Source organism: Vigna angularis, chromosome 4 (genome assembly GCF_016808095.1).
Source record: "Vigna angularis cultivar LongXiaoDou No.4 chromosome 4, ASM1680809v1, whole genome shotgun sequence".
NCBI lineage: Eukaryota > Viridiplantae > Streptophyta > Magnoliopsida > Fabales > Fabaceae > Vigna > Vigna angularis.
Genome location: NC_068973.1, coordinates 27,302,560 through 27,325,301, shown reverse-complemented (window position 1 = coordinate 27,325,301; position 22,742 = coordinate 27,302,560). Strand labels below are relative to the sequence as shown.

The 22,742-nt window shown below is 33.1% G+C and overlaps 1 protein-coding gene, 1 long non-coding RNA gene and 1 pseudogene across 3 annotated transcripts; 2 read left to right on the top strand and 1 right to left on the bottom strand.

The window, feature by feature from the left end:
* Positions 1 to 4,577: 4,577 nt before the first annotated feature.
* On the bottom strand, positions 4,578 to 12,626 carry LOC108331817 (acyl-CoA-binding domain-containing protein 1). 2 transcript variants are annotated; one of them, XM_017566772.2, is made up of 6 exons: positions 11,687 to 12,626; positions 11,195 to 11,300; positions 10,929 to 11,032; positions 7,574 to 7,665; positions 5,361 to 5,458; positions 4,578 to 5,108 (listed from the first exon to the last, which is right to left on the bottom strand). In XM_017566772.2, the coding sequence occupies exons 1-6, from the start codon at positions 12,172 to 12,174 to the stop codon at positions 4,932 to 4,934; spliced, it is 1,065 nt and encodes a 354-aa protein (XP_017422261.1). In that variant the 5' UTR covers positions 12,175 to 12,626; the 3' UTR covers positions 4,578 to 4,931. The 2 variants fall into 2 exon arrangements, with proteins under 2 accessions (XP_017422261.1, XP_017422262.1); XM_017566773.2 differs by having other exon boundaries at positions 10,929 to 11,029.
* LOC108331818 (uncharacterized) lies at positions 8,167 to 10,922 on the top strand. The gene is made up of 3 exons (XR_001832446.2): positions 8,167 to 8,453; positions 8,604 to 8,674; positions 10,383 to 10,922. It is a non-coding gene; the product is annotated as an uncharacterized LOC108331818 (long non-coding RNA).
* LOC128196248 (ABC transporter B family member 10-like) lies at positions 12,286 to 20,525 on the top strand (annotated as a pseudogene).
* The last annotated feature ends 2,217 nt before the right edge of the window (positions 20,526 to 22,742 follow it).

Here is a 22,742-nt window from a genome sequence, read left to right as displayed (position 1 = left end):
ATCTCCTTTTTGGTGGTTTTTGATCTTGAAAAGAATTGCTAACACTTATGTACTACACAATATCTGGTATTATGAATAATTTTATTCAATATTAAACTATTGATCACTGTAGTGAGTATTATTGAATTTTTGTATTGCTTTTAGAAACAAAAAATTTATTGTTTGTGAAAGTCAAGAGTAGCTTAATGGAAAAAAAATGCTTAGGTGTTTAAAAATGGTATAAAAGATACTTCTAGGTAAGGAGTGATAGGACAAAATCTTAGTGAAAAAGAATTAGAAATAACTTAAAAATATAGTAAACCATGTCAACCTAAGTCTTCTCCTTCATTTGATTTACAATTATACTTACTTTTATCCCTTTTAATGAAATCAATTCTGTTGTACCAAATGCGGATGTAAGTTGGCCAACGCAATAGTTAAAACACCTAATCCCATCTAAAGTGGAAATTAAATAAAATGATAGCATTGTTAAAAAAGGTAGCATTGTTTTATAAACAGTAATATATTTATGCAGTTGAAAACAAATTTCGTGCAATGAAATGAAAAACGAGTTAACGTTTCAAATCACACATTTAAAAACTAACTTAATTCTTAAAATCAAGATAAAGAATTGAATCTTAATCATCAATTTACTTAACAATCATTACTGTTCACAATTTACCTAATGATCTTTCACAAGGATTTTTAAATTTGAAATTGAGAAGACTTTTAACAATCTTCACGTGTAGGAGCAAAAAGTGTATGATACATATAGAAAAAAAAAATTATTTGTATCTTTTATATTCTTTTAAAACAAGATATTTCTCATCGTCATTGAATTAAAAAATAATCAATGAATTAAAAAAAATTATTTTAAAATAATTTGATAAAATTATTATAGTTAATAAAAAATGTTTTTATTTTTTAAAAAATTCACCTACAAATTTTAGAAGATTGTGAATACATGATATATAAATTTTCAATTTCATATTAATATTTATTATTTATGTAATAACCTAAATTAGTAGTTTTATAGGTTTCTTCTATCGTTACATTATCACTCAATACAATATTTTTAACATAGAACGACCTGTTGACTCATTGGATGCATCATTTATCTCACTATAACATCCCAATTTTTCGAGATGTCACGGTGTAAATTTTGTTTTAAAATTTTTCTATAAAACATTCATTTAAGATAATAACATTGGTTCATGAATGATTTGACTGTGATGTTGATACCGTGATGAAATATGTTTATGATTAAATTATTATGTGTTTAAAATGATTATTGTATATTATGTGTTATGATATTTCTGGTTGCTCACTCTTGCATGTTGTGGTTGTAGTTTTCATCTACGATGATCGTACTTGTACAGAAGTAGATGACGTTCCAGATAAGACTAGATTGAAGTAGTTGACGAGAGTTGGGATCTTTTACTTCGGAGTTGATTATTTATTCATTATTTATAAAGTTTTCAGACTTGGAAATTATTATGTAAAAGTGATATTTTGAGATTTTAATTTTTAACAAGCGAGATTTATAGTTATGTGTTGCTTCCACATTTTGATCGAATAAAGTTTTATTATCTTAAATGAATGTTTTATAGAAAAGTTTTAAAAAAATTTACACCGTGACATCTCAAAAAATCATGTTGTTACAACCACTCCATCAATACCTCTTGGGTTTGTTGCTCATAGGGAGTTTGGTAAGGTTTATAAGTTATGCCACTCTTTTTATGGCCTTAAGCAATCTACACGTGATTGGTTTGGTAAATTCAACTCAGTTGTTCAAACTTTTGGACTAAAACTCAATGAAGCAAATAATTTAGTTTTCTACTATAATACCCTTCTTGGGAAATACACTTACCTAATCATCTATGTTGATGATATAGTCATTACATGAAATGATATTGCTAGAATTTCTCAATTGCTAGAATTTCTCAATTGAAGGAGTACTTGTGAAAAGATTTTCAAACCAAGGATTATGGGAGTTTCAAATATTATTTGGACATTGAGGTAACTCAGTCAAAAGATGGGGTTGTAATCTCTCAAAGGAAGTACAATTTTGACATTCTACAACAAACATGCATGCTTGGTACAGATAATTCAATGGACCAAAATAAAAAAGTAATGATGGAAGAAGGTAAAGCATTATTTGATTTAGAAAGATATAGGTGACTAGTTTTGAAGCTAATTTATCTTACTATTACGAAACTTGATTTATCTTTTGCAATTGGAGTGTTTAGTCAGTTTATGCAGACACCATGTATTGCCATTAGAATGATATCATCTATATTTTAAGGTCCCAAAAATAGCTTTAGGACAACGTTTGCCATATGAAGATAAAGGAAATATTCAAGTCTCCAACTACTGTGATGTTGATTGGGCAAATTCCCTTACAGATAGATGCTCTACTACAGGATATTATGTCTTCCTTGGAAAAAATATTATCTTATGGAAAAGTAAGAAGCAAAATGTAGTAGCTGGTCAATTGTTGAAGTTGAAGATCGAATAATGATGTCTCTTACTTGTGAACTTATATGGATAAAAAAATTTCTTTGAGAGCTTAATTTATGTGAAATTCAAACCATGAAGATCTACTATGTCAACCAAGCTTCCCTCCCCATTGCATCAAATCCAATGTTTAATGAGATGACTAAACATAGAAATATTCGTGAAAAATTGTTGTCCAAAGAAATTTATATTGAGTTTGTTGGATCAAATGCAGATATGTTGACCAAGTCCTAAAAGGAATCTTGAAGTGAGTTCATTTATTTCAGGATGCATACAAATTGTATGCTCCAACATAAGGTGGAGTGTTAGAATAATCATATATATGTATTATCATTAAATCTAAATATAGAAGATAGAATATTGGAAACATCTATTCGTTGTATCTATAATCGTACCTAATTATATATTTAGGTATCTAGTGTAGTCTCTTAATCTTACCTAGATTCTTATATCAATTTTTCATTATAAACAAAAGATTGAAAGATTAATCCTTTAAACCCTCTATACATTTAGATCTTAAATAAGCTTTTAGTCTCATTAGGTTTTTCATCTATTTATTTAGAAAACTCGAATCTCTACCTTGAATATTTTCATGTGTTACATCATTTTTATCCTATTCATCCAATTTGCTTTCATCCATTAAGGTGATGAAAACATTGATATTTTACATTGATTTACATGAGCGTATGATTTTATTACCATATAAAGGATGCTAAGCAACTTATTTGGGTATCTGAGTTCTAAATGTTATACTTCTTCTCTTGTTTGAATTGTTAAGAGTAAGTAATAAAGTGCGTAAACTTTATCATCTAAATATGCGAGCTAAGAACCATCAAGAATTGTATTCTAAAAGTGTAGAGAAAGTAAACTCTAATATAATAGAAAATAGCTCATCTACATACAAATAAGGCGTTGTTGTTTAATTATAAGTGATCACGTAATATATTAAATTATTTTAAAAATAGTATCTATACTATTTAATTAATATATAGTATAATTTTCCTACACGATCTATCCATAAAAATTGAAATATAACTCGAGAATAAATAGTTTATCCACGTAGTATAAGACATTTATATAATATTATAAAATCACAAACTTCCACATATCATACGTTTATTAAGTTTAATAATACCCACTATAAAATCCATATTGTTTATAGTTTGTTTAGAAGTTAAAATCTTGATATAACACGGTTAAAAATGAGTATGAAAGTGTATGTTTTTTATATTGAAAGAAAATGTAGAAAGGAGAAAATAAATTAGTGACATATGGGTAATGAAACTCATACTATGAGCTAAAACATCAGAAAAGTATAAAAAGTCCTTAAGATTATCGTTACATTGACTCTTTGCTTTGCTAGCTGGTTCGCACACTCGCTGCCTCTCCAAAGGAACGCTGAAATACTAAGTTGGAGTGGAATTCTGGAGAAATCTGATTTTGAGCAACACAGCATGATAGTTGGAGGTGTTCATAATCCTTGTTAATGAGGTCAAAGCTAGTTCGTGTCTCACAGGAACTATGGATTAAAAATGACCCCGAGAGTTTAAATATAAATTATTATAAAAAATTATAAAATTAACCTGATGATAAAAGAACCGCTTGCCCTGACAAAAGTGTAAAATCATTTTTAAATTTTTAAAAGGCGTACAACTTTTTTTAAATGATCATAAAATTTCTAATTTCTAATATTTTTCTAAGCATTAGGCATAAACTACGACAAATATCACTGTTTGTTAAATAATGGCGCAAGCAAATAAATAAATAAATAAAAGAACGTTTTATCATGTTTTTTTACCTTTAATTTTACTTATTTACTAAAAAAAACAAAACATTTTTAATCCCATGCCTTGCTCTATTTTTTTCTATGCATAACAAAAAAAATATTATGCCTTTTTTTTGGATTTCTAATACATTGACTAACTTGATACGTTAATAAATGTTAATAATCAAACTCGTATAAGAGTATTAACTTCATAAACCGTCTTTCTTGAAAAAGATGGAAAGGGAGAAAAGAGTGAGACGAGTGGGGCCAAAAACATCAGATTTCACGTCCTTGCGACAGCATGATCAATCAAAGATTTCACGCGAATCCAGATAATCTTAACACCAATTTAAGATCTAAAATAACCCTGTAAATCTGTATCACCTTCAATCGAAGGGGTGGTAGAAGGTTTTCCGAGGAGTATATCGTTATAGATTTTCTCCCTTTCCCTGTTTACTCTTTCTAGTTTCCTTCTATATCTTTGAATTGAGCAGAGGAACAATATTAAAACAGAATATACCTGATGAACAATTACCTAAGCGGTGCATAGACAGAAAAGGGTGTATACACCATTCGTAAGGACAAAAAAAAGTTATATAGACACGTACATCCTGAAGGGATTAGGATAAATGGTTGCATTGGCCAGAACCAGCATGAAGCAAACAAGCAATCAGTTTACTTCCTCCACGTGCTGCAAACATGGCCAGCTTGGCTCACAGATGTCTCGCGGTGAATTCCCATCATTATCTTTTGAATTTATGTCTGCATTATGCTTCACTAAATACTCAGCTATGCCTTCTCTCTCACACGTAACAGCGTAATGCAAGGCAGTTTGTCCATCATTATCCTTTAAAAAAGAAAACATAATATCAACAGAAAGTGGAAGAGACATTAGTATCATTAACCGTAAAATGCCAAAAAGCATCTCCAAAAGCCTAAGCTAAACTACGATATTATTCAACTTCTGCAGTGAGGTTTGTCTGGTTCAGAATTGAGGTTCAGCTCCGTTTTCATTCTGGGGAGTTACGGCAATGTCATGAAATAAGAGTAGTCCCTGACGTTAATGCATATATTATTGATTCTAAAGCATATGGAATACCTTGGCATTCACATCAGCATTCTTGCTCAGAAGCAACTCTGTGACATTAAGGTGGCCACGATCCACAGCCCAGTGTAATGGTGTCCGGCCCTCACTGTCTGCATTCATTTCAAAAACGCATGTTGATATAAAAAGGAAAAATAATAACAAGAGTCAAAAGCAAATATTAATTTGATAAGCCACTGTCACGACACGGCAAATATCAATAATGATGACATTGCATAGGAACCTTTAGTGACTAGGTGGCAGTCAAGGGAGAAAAACTTTTATCCACATCCCAATATCATCTGATGACCAATGTTATTGTATCCTCTACAGTTAAAATAATCAAGACTTTCCATGGTTACCTACTTCCCCTACTGTATCAAACTTGTGATAGAGAAGAGCAACTAGAGTGAATATAGCTACTTCTCTATATCAAGCTTTCATATCTAAGTGAAAAGAAAATAAAATACACACAAAATCACTGGTATATCTCTCCACCCACAAATGTAGGAACCAGGAGAACAAATGGGAACGAAATTAAATTGAAGGTTGAACATGTAACAAGACAGATTTCTCCACTTCAGCTAATTTTCACAATAAAAAGGAAATTACTAAAGCATGCCTAGAATATTTATTCCTTTTGTGCCACATCAGTCGCCAGTCAATTTTCTATCTTCAAATGCACCTTCAAGCAATTACACAGGCTTGCTGATTAATATTGGAACTCTCAACTTTCATAATCAACAAATGGGAAAAAGAAAAATAAATGTGTAATTTGGAGAAACAGATGAATGGGAACTCTTGTCACAAGAAACATGTTTTCAACGTTTCAACTTGTTCTCCGTTCACCTTCCGCACATTTTGTTACATTTTTTTTCTTTCCAACCTCACTCCAACTCTTACCTTGAAAGATGAAAAGAAAAGATTCTCCACTTCATGCAACCAATCCGATGAGAAGAAAAGACTCTCCATTTCATGCAGCTTCTAAGGGAAGAGTTGCCCTTAGGAGAAGGTTCTAAACAAGGTAAAGTTCCCCGTCATATTTTGGTTCTCATGTGACCCCTACAATATAAATTTTTAAACCTTTTCTAACAGATTGTTATATTCCATGTTTACCTGCATGTAATTATTCTCACTTTAGAGGACACAAAGATTACTGTTTCTACCATGATTCGCTTAAAAGTTTCCTGATTTTTATTCTCTCCTACATTCTATTGAAGGATATTTAAGGAAGTTGTTTTGGTATCTCATAGTAAATAATATCTCTGAAGTTTTAGCCTTCAACAAAGATGAATGGTGTCAGGTGTTGGCTTCACCAAGTGGGATAAGGCTTTTGTTGTTTCAGTTTACATTTTAATGAAGTGGTTATGAACTATCTTCGTTATCTTAGCATATTCTGCTGGAGTTGTGATAGAAAAGAACCACCCTTGCATTGTTATGGCCTTTCTACCTCATGGTACATGTTATGCCCTCACTTAGTTTATTCAAGTCACCATTCTTATTTTATACAAGTTATCATGCAACTGGGCTGCAAGCTATTTGGAGTTATGGTCCCTCCAAGGACATTATTTCTTTTACAGGCCTTCACTAGATTTATAGTTCCCTCTTGGATTTTTTAGCAAGTATGGGAACTCTACAGCTATAGGAGACTCGTCATGAATATATTGAATTGCATTAAATATTGTAATGTAATGGAACAATATATACCGTATTTGTTGATGTTCCTAGACTGCATACGGACAGACACATATCTTCCAACAGGCGATCATTATCTTTTTGATGTTGAAAATGTATAGACTTAAGAATTTTCGGTCACACTGAAAATACAACTTCTTTCAGCAAAAGGATCTCGGTAACCATGTTTTGAGCAACTTAGGCTTACAAGTAAGGGTAAGTAGTATTTCAATTAGTAACTTAGCGTGTGTACCAATTATGGGTTGGGTTTTGGGTTGTAATTCATAAGTCATAACAAAAACATAGCACCTGCCTTTGGTTTTAAAAACAGTGAAAACAAATTTACTCATGTTAGACTTATCAAGCAATGCTGCTAAAATTCAGGTAGATGACGTTTCACTAAATCACTGACTGTAATTTCTAGAGCTAGCCACAATTTTTTAGTAGGAGCTTGATCCATTCAAAAACCAAAAAAAAAATTACTGACAGCTCACAGCTCGGTAGAGAATAATGTATACACAAAGAAAAGCAAATGGCTATTATAAATAACTCACCTTTCAAATTAACTGAAACACCATTTTCAATACACTTGAGCAGATTAGCCATATCTCCTTCCCTGGCAAATCCATGAATGGCTTCCATTTGCCTGTAAAGGAAGAAAATTAAAAATCAATATGCCTATCAATACTTTGTTCATTCCAGAAACAGTGCCCTTTTCATGATGAAGCACCTAACTACTGAGTTTTATTATTTTGTGGCTGATCAAAAGTTATTATTCATCAACAAATATCCTTGATACTTGGTATATATTAAGTTTGACAATTTGTAACTTCTAAAAAATCTTGTGATCAGCTCATATAATCCCCCAAAATGTCAAAGGATCAAGGAGTTTAGTGATAGGTGAGGGTTGATGATTAGTGTAAAGACAGGGTGGTGTACAAAAAAGAGGAAATGAGACCTGAACTGCATCCATATTAAAAATAAATACTTCCGAAGGATTTGTATTAGTAGTATTATCAAGTAAACTATAGAAACCATTCCAAAAATAGGTGGAAAAAATTCCCACTGAGAGAGAATTACATACAAAGTAATTGCGTTAAATAATTAGTTATAAGAAATAAATCATCAAAAGCATTAAATTAAAAATTTCACTGTTATATATGTGAGAACCTAAAATTGGGATTAAAGGAGTGGATTAGTGCATTAGACTAATAGAACCAGATTTTTTATTTTAGTATAAATATAGATTTCTGAACAACCTGGTTCATTAGCCTACTTCCACTATCTCTCTAAAATCTCAAGTTCTTCTAAGTTCTCCTCCTTCTCTCTACCATTTCTCCTCACTGAGCCATTGGATCTCCGATCAGGTGGCGCCCAAACGTCCGCAACATAGAGGGCTTCGAAACTGACCGATTCATTTTGGGTTCTAGGCTGGTAAGTCCTTACATGCAGTTTCTTCTCCGTTCTTAAACCTAGCACATGCAATCTTTGCTGGTTGCATGTGTGTTGTGCTTTTCCTTTTTCATTTTTCCACTCCATCCTAGCTCTAAGAGCTGTTCCTATCACCAATGTGGTGGTCTGTAGGGTTTGGTTGAGTTCTTGCTGTGAAAGGTACGGTTGAGGTGTTCTTGGGAGCTGGTCAGTTTGTACTTGAGGTAAGGGGAGCTAGATATTCTTTTGAATTTATTGTAAGATGTGTATGTGTATTGAAATCTGAATGGATATGTTGTTTGAGACATGAATTAGTTTTTGGTAGTTTAATTTGCATGTGCTGAAGTGTTGAATCTGTGAATCTGTGAGGTGATGTTAATAAACTGTATTGGATGCGTTTGACTACTAGAATTGTTCATGTTAGAAGTATTTTGAGTAGAAGGTTGTTATAACCTGGTTTTGGCAGAAGCATAGTGAAATACTAGTGTTTTGAAACTGTTGAAAGGAAGTGAGATAGTGATTTTGAGCTTTGGATGTCCAGAGTGCATTTGGGCTATTGGGGCAGTTTCAGCAAGTTTATTGTGACTTGTTTGAGTCACTAAAGTGGTCCAAATAGGTGCAAAGTGTTAAAATTGGGTTTGGGATCCTCAAGTTATGGAAATTGATGTTGGGTTGTAAAAGTTGAGTTGTAATTACTTTAGAATTGTAGTAGAGAGGTTTGGGAACATCTAGACAAGTTTAATTAAGTATAAAACACGACTTAGAGGTGTTAGAAATTTGAGAAAAGGCCTAGAGATGGTGAGGGTTTGTGTGAGTGCATAATTCTGCAGAATTCGCGTTCTGCAGATGATGCAGAGTCGCTATGCGAATTGTCTCGCATAGCGAGTCCCTGCAGAGGGTGCTCTCTGTTTGATTCATTCGCTACGAGCTGGTTCGTTGTGCGAATAACTGGAGGGTGCTGCTCTCTGTCTGGTGATTCGCATAGCGAATCTGACCGTTGTGCGACTGGTAGTGGCCTGGAACCTCTGCCAGTTTAATTCGAAAGGCGAGTTTGGGCGCATAGCGAGTCTTTGGAAGGGGTAGTCTCTGTCTAGGCTCTCGCATAGCGACCTGGGTGCGCCATGCGAGAGGATTGAGGTCTGGTACCTCTGTGAGTTAATTCGCCATGCAAGTAGTGTGTGCTGTGCGAAAGGCTCTAAGTCTCACTGTGCAAAGGGGTGCGCTGTGCGAGATGTCCAGGGTGTTATTCTCTATCTTTTCTTTTGTATTGTTTCATATAGAGTTGAATGTTGTATGGTTTGTGAAGCATGTGTTGGAGCATATTGTATTGTATGATGGGATTCAAGCATGATGTATGTTGTTAAAGTGAAAAGTGTATGAATATAAGAGTTATGAATGGTGTTCATAGAGGAAGTGTGGTTATTGGACGTAATTCCATGATCTTCAAGGAGAGGATCCATGGTGGTGCCCTTGGTGTGTTTTAGAATGATTTGCATGGAAGCTCAGTCTTGGGGGTTATCCTGAAACTACAATGGTCAATCATTCTCAAGTAGAGAGGATTGAACCATGTCGTGAGTAGTAGCAGGAGGTTCTAGTCTTAGGTGGTTCTAGTATGACCCAAGGTGAGTGATAACGGACTAACCTCGTGAGTGTGGTAGGCTGAAACCCATTGGCAACGGCTTTGCAAAGCAGTAAAAGCCACCACGAGTACATGACCCACCATAGCTCGACAATCATTCTAAGTCCGGACGAGCCAAGTGTAAAGTGTAACAAGTTATGTTTGCGTAGTCTAGTATATCTGTCTTTAATTGCATGTTGTGTGTGATTGTTATAACATGATTTTTGTATACCTAGCTCACCCTTGCTTCTGTGTTTGTGTCTTGCTTGTGTGTGTTTTTCTTTTGCAATGATCATCCACTTGGATGTGAGCAGAGGTAGATGAGGTACCCCTGGAGCAGGCCCTGGATAGTGATGATGTTGCAGCTTAGTTTGTTAGGATTTCTTAGTTAAATTATATTATTTTGAAATACTCTGTTATGAAGAAAGTTTTAAATTATGACTTCTTTTGGATGACTGTAATCTTAACAACTTATCTACATGTCTACTCCTAACTGTTCTATTATATTATATTTGATGACGTCAATATTATGTATTTTCTATATAATCTGAGACGTTACAATATAAGCGACTTTGCTGGGAGGTACGCATTGGTAAGTTGTGATCAGCAATGAACATGATTTATATGCGTAATAGTTTTTGAAATTCATAATAAAAATACATAAAAATTCACATATAGCAACAAGAAATCTTGTAGGACCAAAGCAGATTAGTAAAAAAACTAAACCCTCTGACTTATCCTTTCAAGACTCGCCATTCTAAATGCATTAAAGTCATCAAGGAAATATCATTATAATTACATTTAGCTCCACACAAACATAGGCTCCCAGAACAAATTATTATTGGCTTTAGGAATCTTACGAGTCGCTGCCATATTCTTCTTCATAAACAAAAGTACTGAAAACTGGCCCCATTGGTCCCTTAGCCTCTGAACCAGAGCCAGCACCATCGCCACTTCTACTCTTCTGTGACAGAAGCTTTATGAGTTAGGCAAAGCAATGAAAAAATAAACACACCAAGAATGTATTAAACATACTACTTTGATTCTAAATATAATATTTCCTCCTTTTGGAGAAAGTAGCGATTCATCCACCTAAAGCTAAAGAAGAAATAGCATTTTGGCTCACCAAAGATGAACCATCAAGCCAAGCAGGATACAGTTCAGTCACAATATCAATGTACTTCTGCATTGCATCTTCAGGAGGCATCGCGCCCAATTTCTGCCATGCTTGCCTACAAAGGGGGGCAATGAGACAGGTAAGGGAAAAAACATCAGTTGACCATTTACATACAATATTCAGTAATAGTACCTCAGATATTCCGCAAACACTTGGTTTTAAAAAAAGTAAACATTACTTACATAAAAAGAAAAAACCATAAAGAAAAAGACGAAGAGGATTTGTATTTGTGGTATCAGTCTCAGCTTTAATAGTACAAACTACAAATACATCCAAAACAAGCTCAATGATCGCCAACCCACATTTCACACACTGCTGTATAAACACACAGAAGAGCACGAAAGATTACTAATTTACACTATTCTTCCCCTTTTTCTTTTCCTCAACAGTGTCACTTCTGCAGAAAGCACATATAAGAACAGAGAGTAGCGAAGAATATACCATTTAGCACGTGCGGTCATTTTGAGGGGCGAAGGTTGGGGCGTGCTGCAGGGACCTTCAGTGGCAATCTTGTACAACCCGTAAAGCTGGAGCTGCAAGTCGCTCGACACCTTCTGCGAGAGCCGATCAGCGGCAGCGGCGGCCACGAACGCCGTCGCTGCGCTGAATGCCTCGTCCAATTCGGTGCTCTCCACACCTTCCCAATCATCATCGTCGTAGTCGCCGTCACTATCATTCCTCACGCTACCGTGCTCGGCCACCACGGACTGCTCCTCTAACCTGAGCGAGGCCGCGGAATCTGGAACGACGTCTTCGCGTTTAACAGCCTCGGATTCCACGGGCTCGACGGCGGCGGTGGCAGTGGCAGCGCGCGTGACGGTGAGGTTGTCATCTTTGAATGAAACGACGATGGAGATGAGCTTGGCGAGAAGGTAAGAGAAAATGAGGCCGACAATAATCGATTGGAGGAGAGAGTGCCACTCGGCCATGGCGGTTGACGAAACCCTAGAAGCTAAAAATAGGCTCACGAAGAAATCGCGTCAGTCGCGAGGGTGAGCTAAAACCCTAGCGAGAGTAGGAGATAAAGCATGTTGGGATTGATGACGGAGAAATTGAGAAGATTGCAGAGGAATTTGAGAATGGAGCATGCGCTGGCACGGTGGGAACGGAGAGGATTCTCTCGCTCTCTCTCTCTGTGCTGTTGGCGCTGGGGGGCACTTATCAGGTGCTTCCTGGAATTATCTGTGCTTTACAGTATAGTTGTTGGAAGAGCGACACGTGTTACCTTTTGATGAGTCTACGTGAGATCGCCACCGGCGATCCGTGATTCAAAGGGTTAAAGAGAATGGAGAAAAGGAAACGAATCTTTGGAATAATTATGCTTTACCAACGAGATGGACCAGGTTGTTGAATGCTCTTCCTTTTGATTTCGAATTTTCCTAGTCCAAATAAGTGATGTTTTGGTTATGCGTGCTTTAGTTAAATTCACTCTACAGCTAGAATACTTTGTTCTTTTAGTAAAATTTTAATTCACATCGAAGTTCTCCATTTTTTTTTTGAAAAATATTACTAAAATATTTTTTTACTCCTAAAGTTTGAACCAAATTTTGTTTAATCCTAGTATTTAAAGTGACATTTTTTTTATCTTTCAAATGTAAAATTGACATCTAAGTATCTCAAAATTTAAAATAATTATTTTAATCCTGTAATATATATATATATATATATATATATATATATATATATATATATTCTAATTTAAAATGATTTCTAAATTTTTAATCAGAAATAATTCATTATAATTTTTAAAGTTGACAATGTTTATTTGTTCACATAATTTTTAAATTGAGAAACATGATTTTGATAGTATTTTATTTTCTTTTTCTCTTTGTCCCACTTTATATCCCTTTTCTTGTAATAGTGATCCGAGTGATTATTACTTTAACTACGATATAATCATTTTCTTTCTTTTTTTCTTTTTTTTCCTTTTTTTTTAATAAAATCTTCGTGATAATAATGTCTAACATATGTTTATTTAAAAATAAAGAAAATAAAATAGTAATTTTTAATTTGAAAAACAAAAAAAAAAATACTCAAATTTGAATTGCTAAATAAAAATAAAAATATATTCAGCTCTTTCAAAACTTAAAATTAATTTAAGTATTCTACCTTAATGAGAAGCTTAATTTAGCTTATCCAATTTTTAATTTACTTTTGTGATCTTATTTTTTCTTTGTATATAGAAAATGTATCCAAAATATAACTAATGAAAAAAATAGTATCAATCATTCATTAAAAACAAGCTATTAATATTAAGAAATCTTTGTTCACTTTAATTGTTACAGTTAAAATATTAGTTGCCTTTTATTATGAATAACTGAGAATAATTATTTATTTTGTCTTTGTCCATTTAGACTAAGAGAAGTCCAACGCAAACGAAATTGATTAAGAAAAGACATTTTTGGATGGCTATGATTCGTAAATTGCACATATATATTCATAAATACTATAAGAGGGAGGAAAGTGGAATCGATTGTAGCACGTAATAAAAATACTGCAACTAATTAATTACAACATGCTAAAGGAGATCCAACCATAAAGTTACAAACTAAATAAAAAAAAGGGAGAAAGTGGCTGCTTATTTTCCACTCCCCTCTCTAAGTAAATGTTGGATAATGATACTTTGACAATAATTTTTGACAACATTTTGACACAATCACATGTCGCATAGTGGTCCATGTGAAAAAAAAATAGAAAACGAAAATGACGTGAAAATGAAGGGATGCATTTCAAAAACAGAATATTACTTTGGGTTAGAGAGAACCCTAGAGAGAAGGAGCACCCAGCAGAGTCAGACTAGTGTCGTTCACTGAAGCACATTCCACCATCGATCCGTCGTTTGAAAGCATCGGTCACCGAAACCGCCGCCTTTTCACCATTCGCCGTCGTGAAACCGTTCCTTTCGCCAATCATTTGTTGTTGTTCGATGAATTTTAGTTATTTTATAATTTTTTTTACCGTTTAGGGGTTCTTCTATTTTATGGGTCTTATTGAGATTTTTTTAAACCTTATTTGGTGTAGTGTAATGGAGGAACTTGGTCAACAAAGTGAAGCTTCTCAAGAGTAAGGGGTAGTAATCTTTTTTGTCTATTAGTACTTGATGCAATGAGTATTTGATTCTTGGACGTGAGTCCTCTTGCTTGTCGCTGGTGAATTTTTCTGATGGATTGAAATTATGTCGCTAGAGATGTGTGGTGCTTTAAGTCTGATCATGGAGTTTTATATATGTAAGTAGCGTGTAAAGTTTATTGCGAATGATTAGGCAAATATCTAATGTAGTATATAATTTGGATCATTATATTGTTTAAGTCTATGGATCATTGTGAAAACTAGTGCTTAGTAAAAAGTTCGTGCAACTCTGAGTAAGGATATAAATTTCAATGTTTAAGTTATATTTTGGAGGTAATCTAGGTGCAGTAACGATTTTACTTATTTTTGTTATAAACATCAGTGTATATAAATATATATATATATATATATATATATATATATATATAAAATACCGATTAGACAAAAACTATGAAAATATCTAGATTCTTTTATGATGTTCATTCGATGTTGGGAATGGAATGAATTCAACAATTCTTACGTATGATGCAATATAATTGATTATTTAAGTGGTTTAAGTCATGTAATATATTTCTCGAGGTGATGTAGGAAGTTCATTTTGGTGCACTATTTATGAGTTTTTTTATAGTTTATGAGTCGTTGTTTAATTGATAAATTTTTAGATATTTGCTTTGACAGTAAACGTATATAAAATTATGGTGTAGAGTTTTATAAACTGAGTTTAAGTCTATAATTACTAATAATGGAATAAATGCTGATTTTTTTTTAATTTTTGAAGTATGGTGCAGATTAAATAGGAAACGTTTTTTTTTTTGGAGAGGTGCATACATAACAGAATAGTACCATTATGTTTTGGTTTCGTTTTTTTTATATAGCTTATATTATATAATATTCTCATATTGTATAGGGAGGTATTTTAAATATTAGATAAGTTATATCATGTAATATTAGCATAAAAGTAATTGTGTTTTAAATATTATATAAGCTATATTATGTAATATTAGTATAATGTAATTGTGTTTGGAAATTAAGGAAACAAAAGTGTAGGTTACATATGGCGTAGGACCACTACAAAAATAATTAATTTTAGAAGGGGTTATTTTTCGGGGGTTTTATAAACCTCAAATAATTTCGGCGGTTTAATGTTGAAACCGCAGTTAACATTTTTTAAAAAAATAAAAAAACTACTTCTGGCGCCGGTACTCCTTAAATAATCCCAAAATATTTTCCCGCGTTTTCATTCCTTCTACGTCTAATTTTTCTGAATATTTTTCCTCCAAACTCTAGTCCCTCCCCGCTGCCTCATTTCTCCAAACCCCTTGTCTGCACCATAATCTTCATTTCGCTACACCACAAGCTTCATTGTTCATTGATTTTCAACTGCTTCGTGTTGGTCTCTCTCTGCTTGGGTGCGAGGTGTCCGTCTTGAACTTCAACGTCAGCTTCGAATTCTCTCTGTTTGATCCGTGGATTTTCTCCGTTAAACCTTTCATCTCTCACCAAGGTATGATCGTTTGTTTTTTCTGTATAAATTTATTAGTTTAAGAAAAGATAATAAACACTTCTAAATCATAATTTTGGTATGTTTGTTGGTTGATTGAAAAAAGTGTTAGATTAATTGAATGTTAGGGAAAGTGGAAGAAGACAGGGTGGAGGAGGTGGATGGGTAGTGTTATGTAATGGAATTGATGAGTGTTAGTTGGATAGGGTTCTGAAATTACTTGGTAAATTGTTACCTATATGAGTATGTGGTCTGACAAATATACATGAATGTGTACAATAAGATCAAGTATTTGACACAGCTTTGAGATTGATGAAAGAACTTTTGATTTTGTCTGCGATAGAGATTGAAGAATGGAATAAATAATAGGAAATGGAAGAGATAAGCGGTGTGAGCTAAGACGTCGAATTTTTTAACCTGTACCATTTTTTTTTGTCCTTTTTACCAAATTAATAGTAATTTTCTACAAGGATCACAATTATACGCACTGTGGCTGCATTTTGTTCTGAAGAAAAGGTCCTTGACCTTTATGCTAATGAGCTTCTTGATCCCTCTAAACGCTCATTTAAACGAGGCCAAATTGTTGGCATATTCTATGGCGTTTCCCAGTTCTTTATTTTCTAATCTTATGGTCTTGCCTTGTGGTAGATGTTTTAACTTTATTCTGTCTTAAGTAGGCTACTTGTAGGATTAATGTCTTACCAAATGCTGGTTACATTTGTGCTCAGAGTGTAAACTTTTTGCAGGTATGGATCTACTTTGATGGAAAAGGAGCTTGCAAGCTTTAAATCAATTATGAAGTCATTTATGGTTTTGATAGTAACAGCTCTGGCTATGGGGGAGACTTTGGCCCTTGCCCCAGACCTTTTGAAAGGGAACCAAATGGTTGCATCAGTTTTCGAAGTGATGGATAGAAAGTCAGGAATAACAGGAGATGTTGGAGAAGAATTGAAAACAGTGGAGGGAACAATTGAGCTTAAAAGAATCAATTTCAGCTACCCTTCAAGGCCAGATGTGATTATTTTCAAGGATTTCAACCTAAGAGTTCCTGCAGGCAAGAGTGTTGCTCTAGTGGGGCAAAGTGGTTCTGGTAAAAGCTTTGTGATTTCCCTTATCCTCAGATTTTTTGATCCAGTATCCGGAAGGTGTTAGTTGATGGTAAGTTTTTCGTAGAACTTTATCCAATTAAATGCTAAGGATTTGTCATTGACCCATTTGCATGCATACGCTATTTGCCTGTAACATTCTTTTAACAAGAATAAATTAAACTTTTACAAGCAAAGACATCACAAAACTTAATCTGAAATCTCTTAGGAGACACATTGGTCTTGTGCAACAAGAGCCAGCTCTTTTTGCCACATCAATTTATGAAAACATACTCTATGGAAAAGAAGGTGCCTCTGATTCAGAAGTGATTGAAGCAGCTAAGCTTGCCAATGCTCATAACTTCATTAGTGGTCTTCTTGAGGGCTACTCCACCACAGTAGTTTTTCCCCCACATTTATAGAGAATGATGTGGATTGGGAAGCTGATGTCGGATCCAAATAATTTCATACAATATATGTGTATGTAATTGCCATAAAATGTAAAATAGCTTCATGTATTTAGTTCTTCATTTTGATTTATTATCACCTCTGGTGCATGCTTATAACATAAAACAAAGAAAAGATTGCACATTTGTTTATAGCATGCTTTATTCTGAGAGTGTTTTTGGGACTGATTCACATACAACAATGATTGATTGGCTTGGAGTTGCTGGATGGGGTGTTGGGGGTATTGAAGTAGAGGTAGCAATGCTTGGCCAAGTATATTTACTTCCAAATTTTTTAATGGTTTAAGTGTCCTTGGTATATAATGTGAAGAGGAAAAATGCAGCTTGAGTTGGTTGATAACTAGGGAGTGATCTTTGCAGGAGATATTTCCTTGGGGAATGGCTCAACGTGGTCTCCAACTTGGAGGACTCAATGCTATTGCTGCATTTACCCAACAAACATGGGGTTAAAGTAAGAAAATAGTTTCTATAGGTCACGAAACAACATCATATCAATTTAATATCTCATCTCTAAATAGTCTGATACAATAATTAACCCATAGAAAATTTATACTTGTACATATATATACATATATATATATATACATATATATATATATATATATATATATATATATGCATGTTGTTTCAATTTTACATGCAGGTCTTTCCAACTAGTATTTATGGACTTGGAGGTCAGGTACTGCAAACTTAGAATTGCTTGCTTACCCTGCCAAAGTATTATAATTTTGTTATTACTCACTTGTGTTCGGGCAGTATATAAAAACATGATTTTAAACTTCTTTTATTCTATAAAATTAATTTTTAGTACAATTAAATTTGAAGTTAAGTGAATTATATTCAATGTTTTGTTTTCAAAGTAAGTCTATAGAAAAATAATATTTATGTTCAAATGCGTTTGTTTTTCACTTTCAAGAATAAATTTGATCTAGTTTTCTTGGATCAATCCTCGGCATTTATTGGTGATGTTATGTTTCTTAATTCAAAATGCATGTATTATTGCCTTTTTACCGATAGAAAGAAGAGTTCAACTATATGTTATTATATTATGTTATAACATATAACAAAGTGTGTTTTTATTAAATATATTACTAACTAACTATTATGTTATATTGTAGGTATTTGACCAAGCGAACATGTCAAACAATAAAAGTAATGAAGAAGAACAAAATTCGACATTGTTTCTTTTTTAGTAATGTAATGAACATCTTATTCATATTTTTAGTATGTTAATTTAGTATTGAATATCTTTCTTTTTAATATATGAACAATTAGTTGTATGAACATATTAATATGTTGAACAATGTAATTTATTTTATATATAATATTCAGTTTTAGTTCATATTATTCTTGTTTGGTTAATAAAAATAATTTTATTATAATCTCATTTTACAATAAAAAACTAAAAAAAAAGTGTACATATTTCTTGCGGTTCCAGCAAAAACCCTGTTAATTCCGGAGGTTTCAGCAAAACCCCCGATAATTTTGGCGGTTCCAGTAAAACCTCCATTAATTCTGGCGGTTTTTCTAAAACCCCCGTTAATTCCGGCGGTTTTTCAAAAACCCCAGCTATTTCCGACGGTTTTTCCAAAACCCCCGCTATTTCCGGCGGTTTTTCCAAAACCCCCGCTATTTCCGGCGGTTTTTCCAAAACCCCCGCTATTTCCGGCGGTTTTCCAAAACCCCCGCTAATTCTGGCGGTTTTTCACAAAACCGCCGGTAATTATTTAGCGACGCAGCTTTTCCCAGCGGTTTTCTTAACCGCGGGTAACGTACTTTACGGGGGTTAAAACCGCCGGAAATGAAAAAAATAACCCCCGGTAAAAATCTAAATTTTTGTAGTGGACTTTTGGTTTTAAGTCAATGTTGAGCATTGGTAAATAGTATATTATACTATATTATATATTATATTCGATACTTATTATATTTTTTATGGTTCTTTTATATTATATAATAATAATGTTTCTCAAATGGTATGTATTTAATGTTGATATAATAACAATGTTTTTTTATAAATATCATTATTTTTGTGTATTGTTTAATTAGTAAAATAAATGGTGACATTTATTAAATATGATGTAATTCTTTTATTATAACTTAACATAGAATTAAATGTTATTATTATACTTTGAACGAAGGTTCACTGTAGTAGTTAAAATGATATGTTTTAGTCCATTATTTGCAGTTGGTTAAAATATTTGACATTTGATGATGTAAATATTGTATAGACATGACATATGAAAGTTAAATTTGTGATTTTCTTGTAGACTCAAGTTTTATGTGACTCACGTAAGAAAAAGATTAATTGTAAAGTTTGGACATTGAATGACTACATCAACTACTTCCAGTCTGAGATAATTGGATTTCATGACATTGTTAATGCTGAATTTGTTAGTGCAATTAAATGTCAAACAATGTATTTTGAGACAATGTTGATGGTTTATTGTATATTTGTTGACACATTATTTGTTTGTAGTTGTTTGTCCCAATTATCCATGACGAACATTGGTAGTGCTACGCCGTGAAGATTCCATCCATGGAAATGTTTGCACTGGACATTGTTGGTCACAATAGAAAAGAATGTAAAAAGATTGATATTGTAATTGTAAGTATTGTAATTGATGGATGTACTTTGTATTTGTAAATTGATTTAGTAGTTTGGAAAGTCAAGTTAACTTTGTTGTTTTGCAGGCATATAATCTTGACTTGTTTTTTGGACATTTGTTCAATCGTTATGAAGACAACAAACCGTCTTTTCAGGTCCAACACGTGCACACTCCAATCCAACCGAACTCGTAAGTTTTTAATCTTGTTTTTTTTATTATAAAATTTCTTGATTTGATTGAACTGATATTACATTATTTTGTATTTTGAACTTTGTTTGATGTAGATATGATTGTGAAGTTATTGTTTTAAAATTTATGGAGTTGTGGGATGGTGTTGAGAAATACGAAGGAAAAACAATGCCCAATTACGCAAGTGTAAGTTGTAAAAGTTTTGATTGTTTGGACCTTTGATAAAACATTGAGCATTTTATTGATTTTGTGTGCATTTTTTTTTGTTTTCAGGAGGAACTGCAACAGGTTAGAGGAAATATGTTTGTGATTGAATTTTGGATGTTGACAATGTGCGGAGGGATGAAGTGTTGCAACATTTAGGGTTGTTGTAAATGTTGTACAATAGGGATTGTTGCAATGTGATTTATGGTTTTTTTTAAAACTGTTTCAGAATGTATTCATTAGGTGTATATGTGCATATTTTTTGTTAGAAATGTTAAAAGAAATGTATTCCTTACATTTATTCATAATGAAATTTGAGATTGCTATATTTTAGTGTCAATTTCAATATGTTTCATCGTTTTGAAGATAACAATGATCATTTTATGTTATTTTTTGTGTTCATTACCACATGGTTGAATAAAAGAATGACCATTTTTTGTCTTGGAAATTTGTACTACAGTCTCCAGCAAATGTGAATGTCATTATGTGTGTTAAATGTCTCAATAGGGTTGTATGTACATTAAATGTTGAAAAATAAATTGTGCACTTAAAAACGAAAGGCATGAACTTTGTTGACCAAGATGTGCAAAATGTCTGCCTCAGAAGCACATAATTGAATATAAATGTCATAATCATTGGTTGAACATGACTTCTATGCGAAATAAGTGTTAAACAACATTTCTACACTTGAAAATCAATGCCATTTTCAGAGTTGACCTAGTTGTGCAAAAGCTTTCCCTAAAGTCCCCAATTATTTAGCCTTTGGTACCAAAGCAATTTTGCACCAAAAGTTGTAGAAAATATGGTTCGTTGAAGATGAAGTTTAATACAAATCTCATAATCATTGGCTGAGCATGACTTCTATGTCCAATAATAAGTCTTAAAAAAAATTGCACTTGAAAAAGAATATCATTTTCAAAGTTGACCTATCTGTGCAAAATATTTGCCTAAAGTCCCCAGTTATTTAGCCTTTAGTACCAAGGCAGTTTTACACCAAGAGTTGTAGAAAAAATGGTTCCTTGAAGATGGAGTTTAATATAAATCTCATAATCTTTGGCTAAACATGACTTCTATCTCGAATAAGTCTTAAAAAATTTCTGCACTTGAAAATCAATGTCATTTTCAAAGTTGATTTGCCTGTGCAAAATCTTTGCCTAAAGTCCCCAATTATTTAGTCTTTGGTACCAAGGTAGTTTTGCACCAAGATTTGTAAAAAAAATGGTTCCTTGAGGATGGAGTTCAATATAAATCTCATGTTCAAACAACTTTAATTTCAACAAGGATGCTTTACCATGAACAAAACATACACCCTAAGTCATAAAATGATCTTCAAAAACAAGAAATATACCTTCAATACACCATCGGGACCATAGTTCAAATAACTGGGGACTTACGTAATGAGTTATGCACACTAGGGTATACTGACTTCTACATAAATCTTTCCAACTTAAAAAATTGAGTGTAATGTCCTAACAACTTTAATTTCAACAAAGATGCTTTATCATGAACAAAACATACACTCTAAGTCACAAAATGATCTTGAAAAAGAAGAAATATACCTTCAATCACCTAAGGGACCATAGTTCAAATAACTAGGGACTTACGTTATGAGTTCTGCACACCAGGGTAGACTGACTTCTACAAAAAGCTTTCCAACTTAAATTATTGAGTATCATGTCCAAACAACTTTAATTTCAACAAAGATGCTCTATCATGAAAAAAACATACACCCTAAGTCACAAAATGATATTGAAAAACAAGGAATATATCTTCAATACATCTTCGGGACCATAGTTCAAATAATACCAAACATGAACATAATAGACCTCTTTATTTTGTTGGCCAACTAACTTCAAGTACTTGGGTAACAACTTCATTCAATGTTGACAAACATAAAACATAAAACAAATCTCATTCAACCACTTTGATACAATGAAATTCAATTCAAACTAATGGGAAACAACAATTCTTTGTACATCAACATATTAACTAACATTTACTTTTCCTATTGTACTTGAACATTGTCAAATGAAGTTCTTAACATTTAAATATCAGTACAACTTATTCAACTACTCATTCTTTTCTTCTACCATCTATGGTAAATGGAGTTCTATTTGTCCGACTCTTGAACCGTCTTCAAGGTACAACCTTCATTCGATATACATTGTGCTTTGCTTCATTCATCCTGACGTTTAAACCCCAGGGTTTGGTACCGATGTTGAACCGACATACTTTGGCAAGGATCTTCACTTCCACAAAACGCTTTCTCCCCAAACTTTTGGCCATTGTCTTCATTTTTTTCTTCAACCAACTTTCTTAAATGATGAATATTACTTTGCATGTGGGCAATAACCCACGTTTGTTCTTCTACAACAC

Coding starts and splice junctions, on each gene's coding strand:
- LOC108331817 (XM_017566772.2), bottom strand. CDS start 12,174: ATGGCCGAGTGGCACTCTCTCCTCCAATCGATTATTGTCGGCCTCATT. Junction 11,301..11,686: donor ATGACCGCACGTGCTAAATG/GTATATTCTTCG, acceptor CCCCCTTTGTAG/GCAAGCATGGCAGAAATTGG. Junction 7,666..10,928: donor GAAGAATATGGCAGCGACTC/GTAAGATTCCTA, acceptor CTTCCTTTACAG/GCAAATGGAAGCCATTCATG.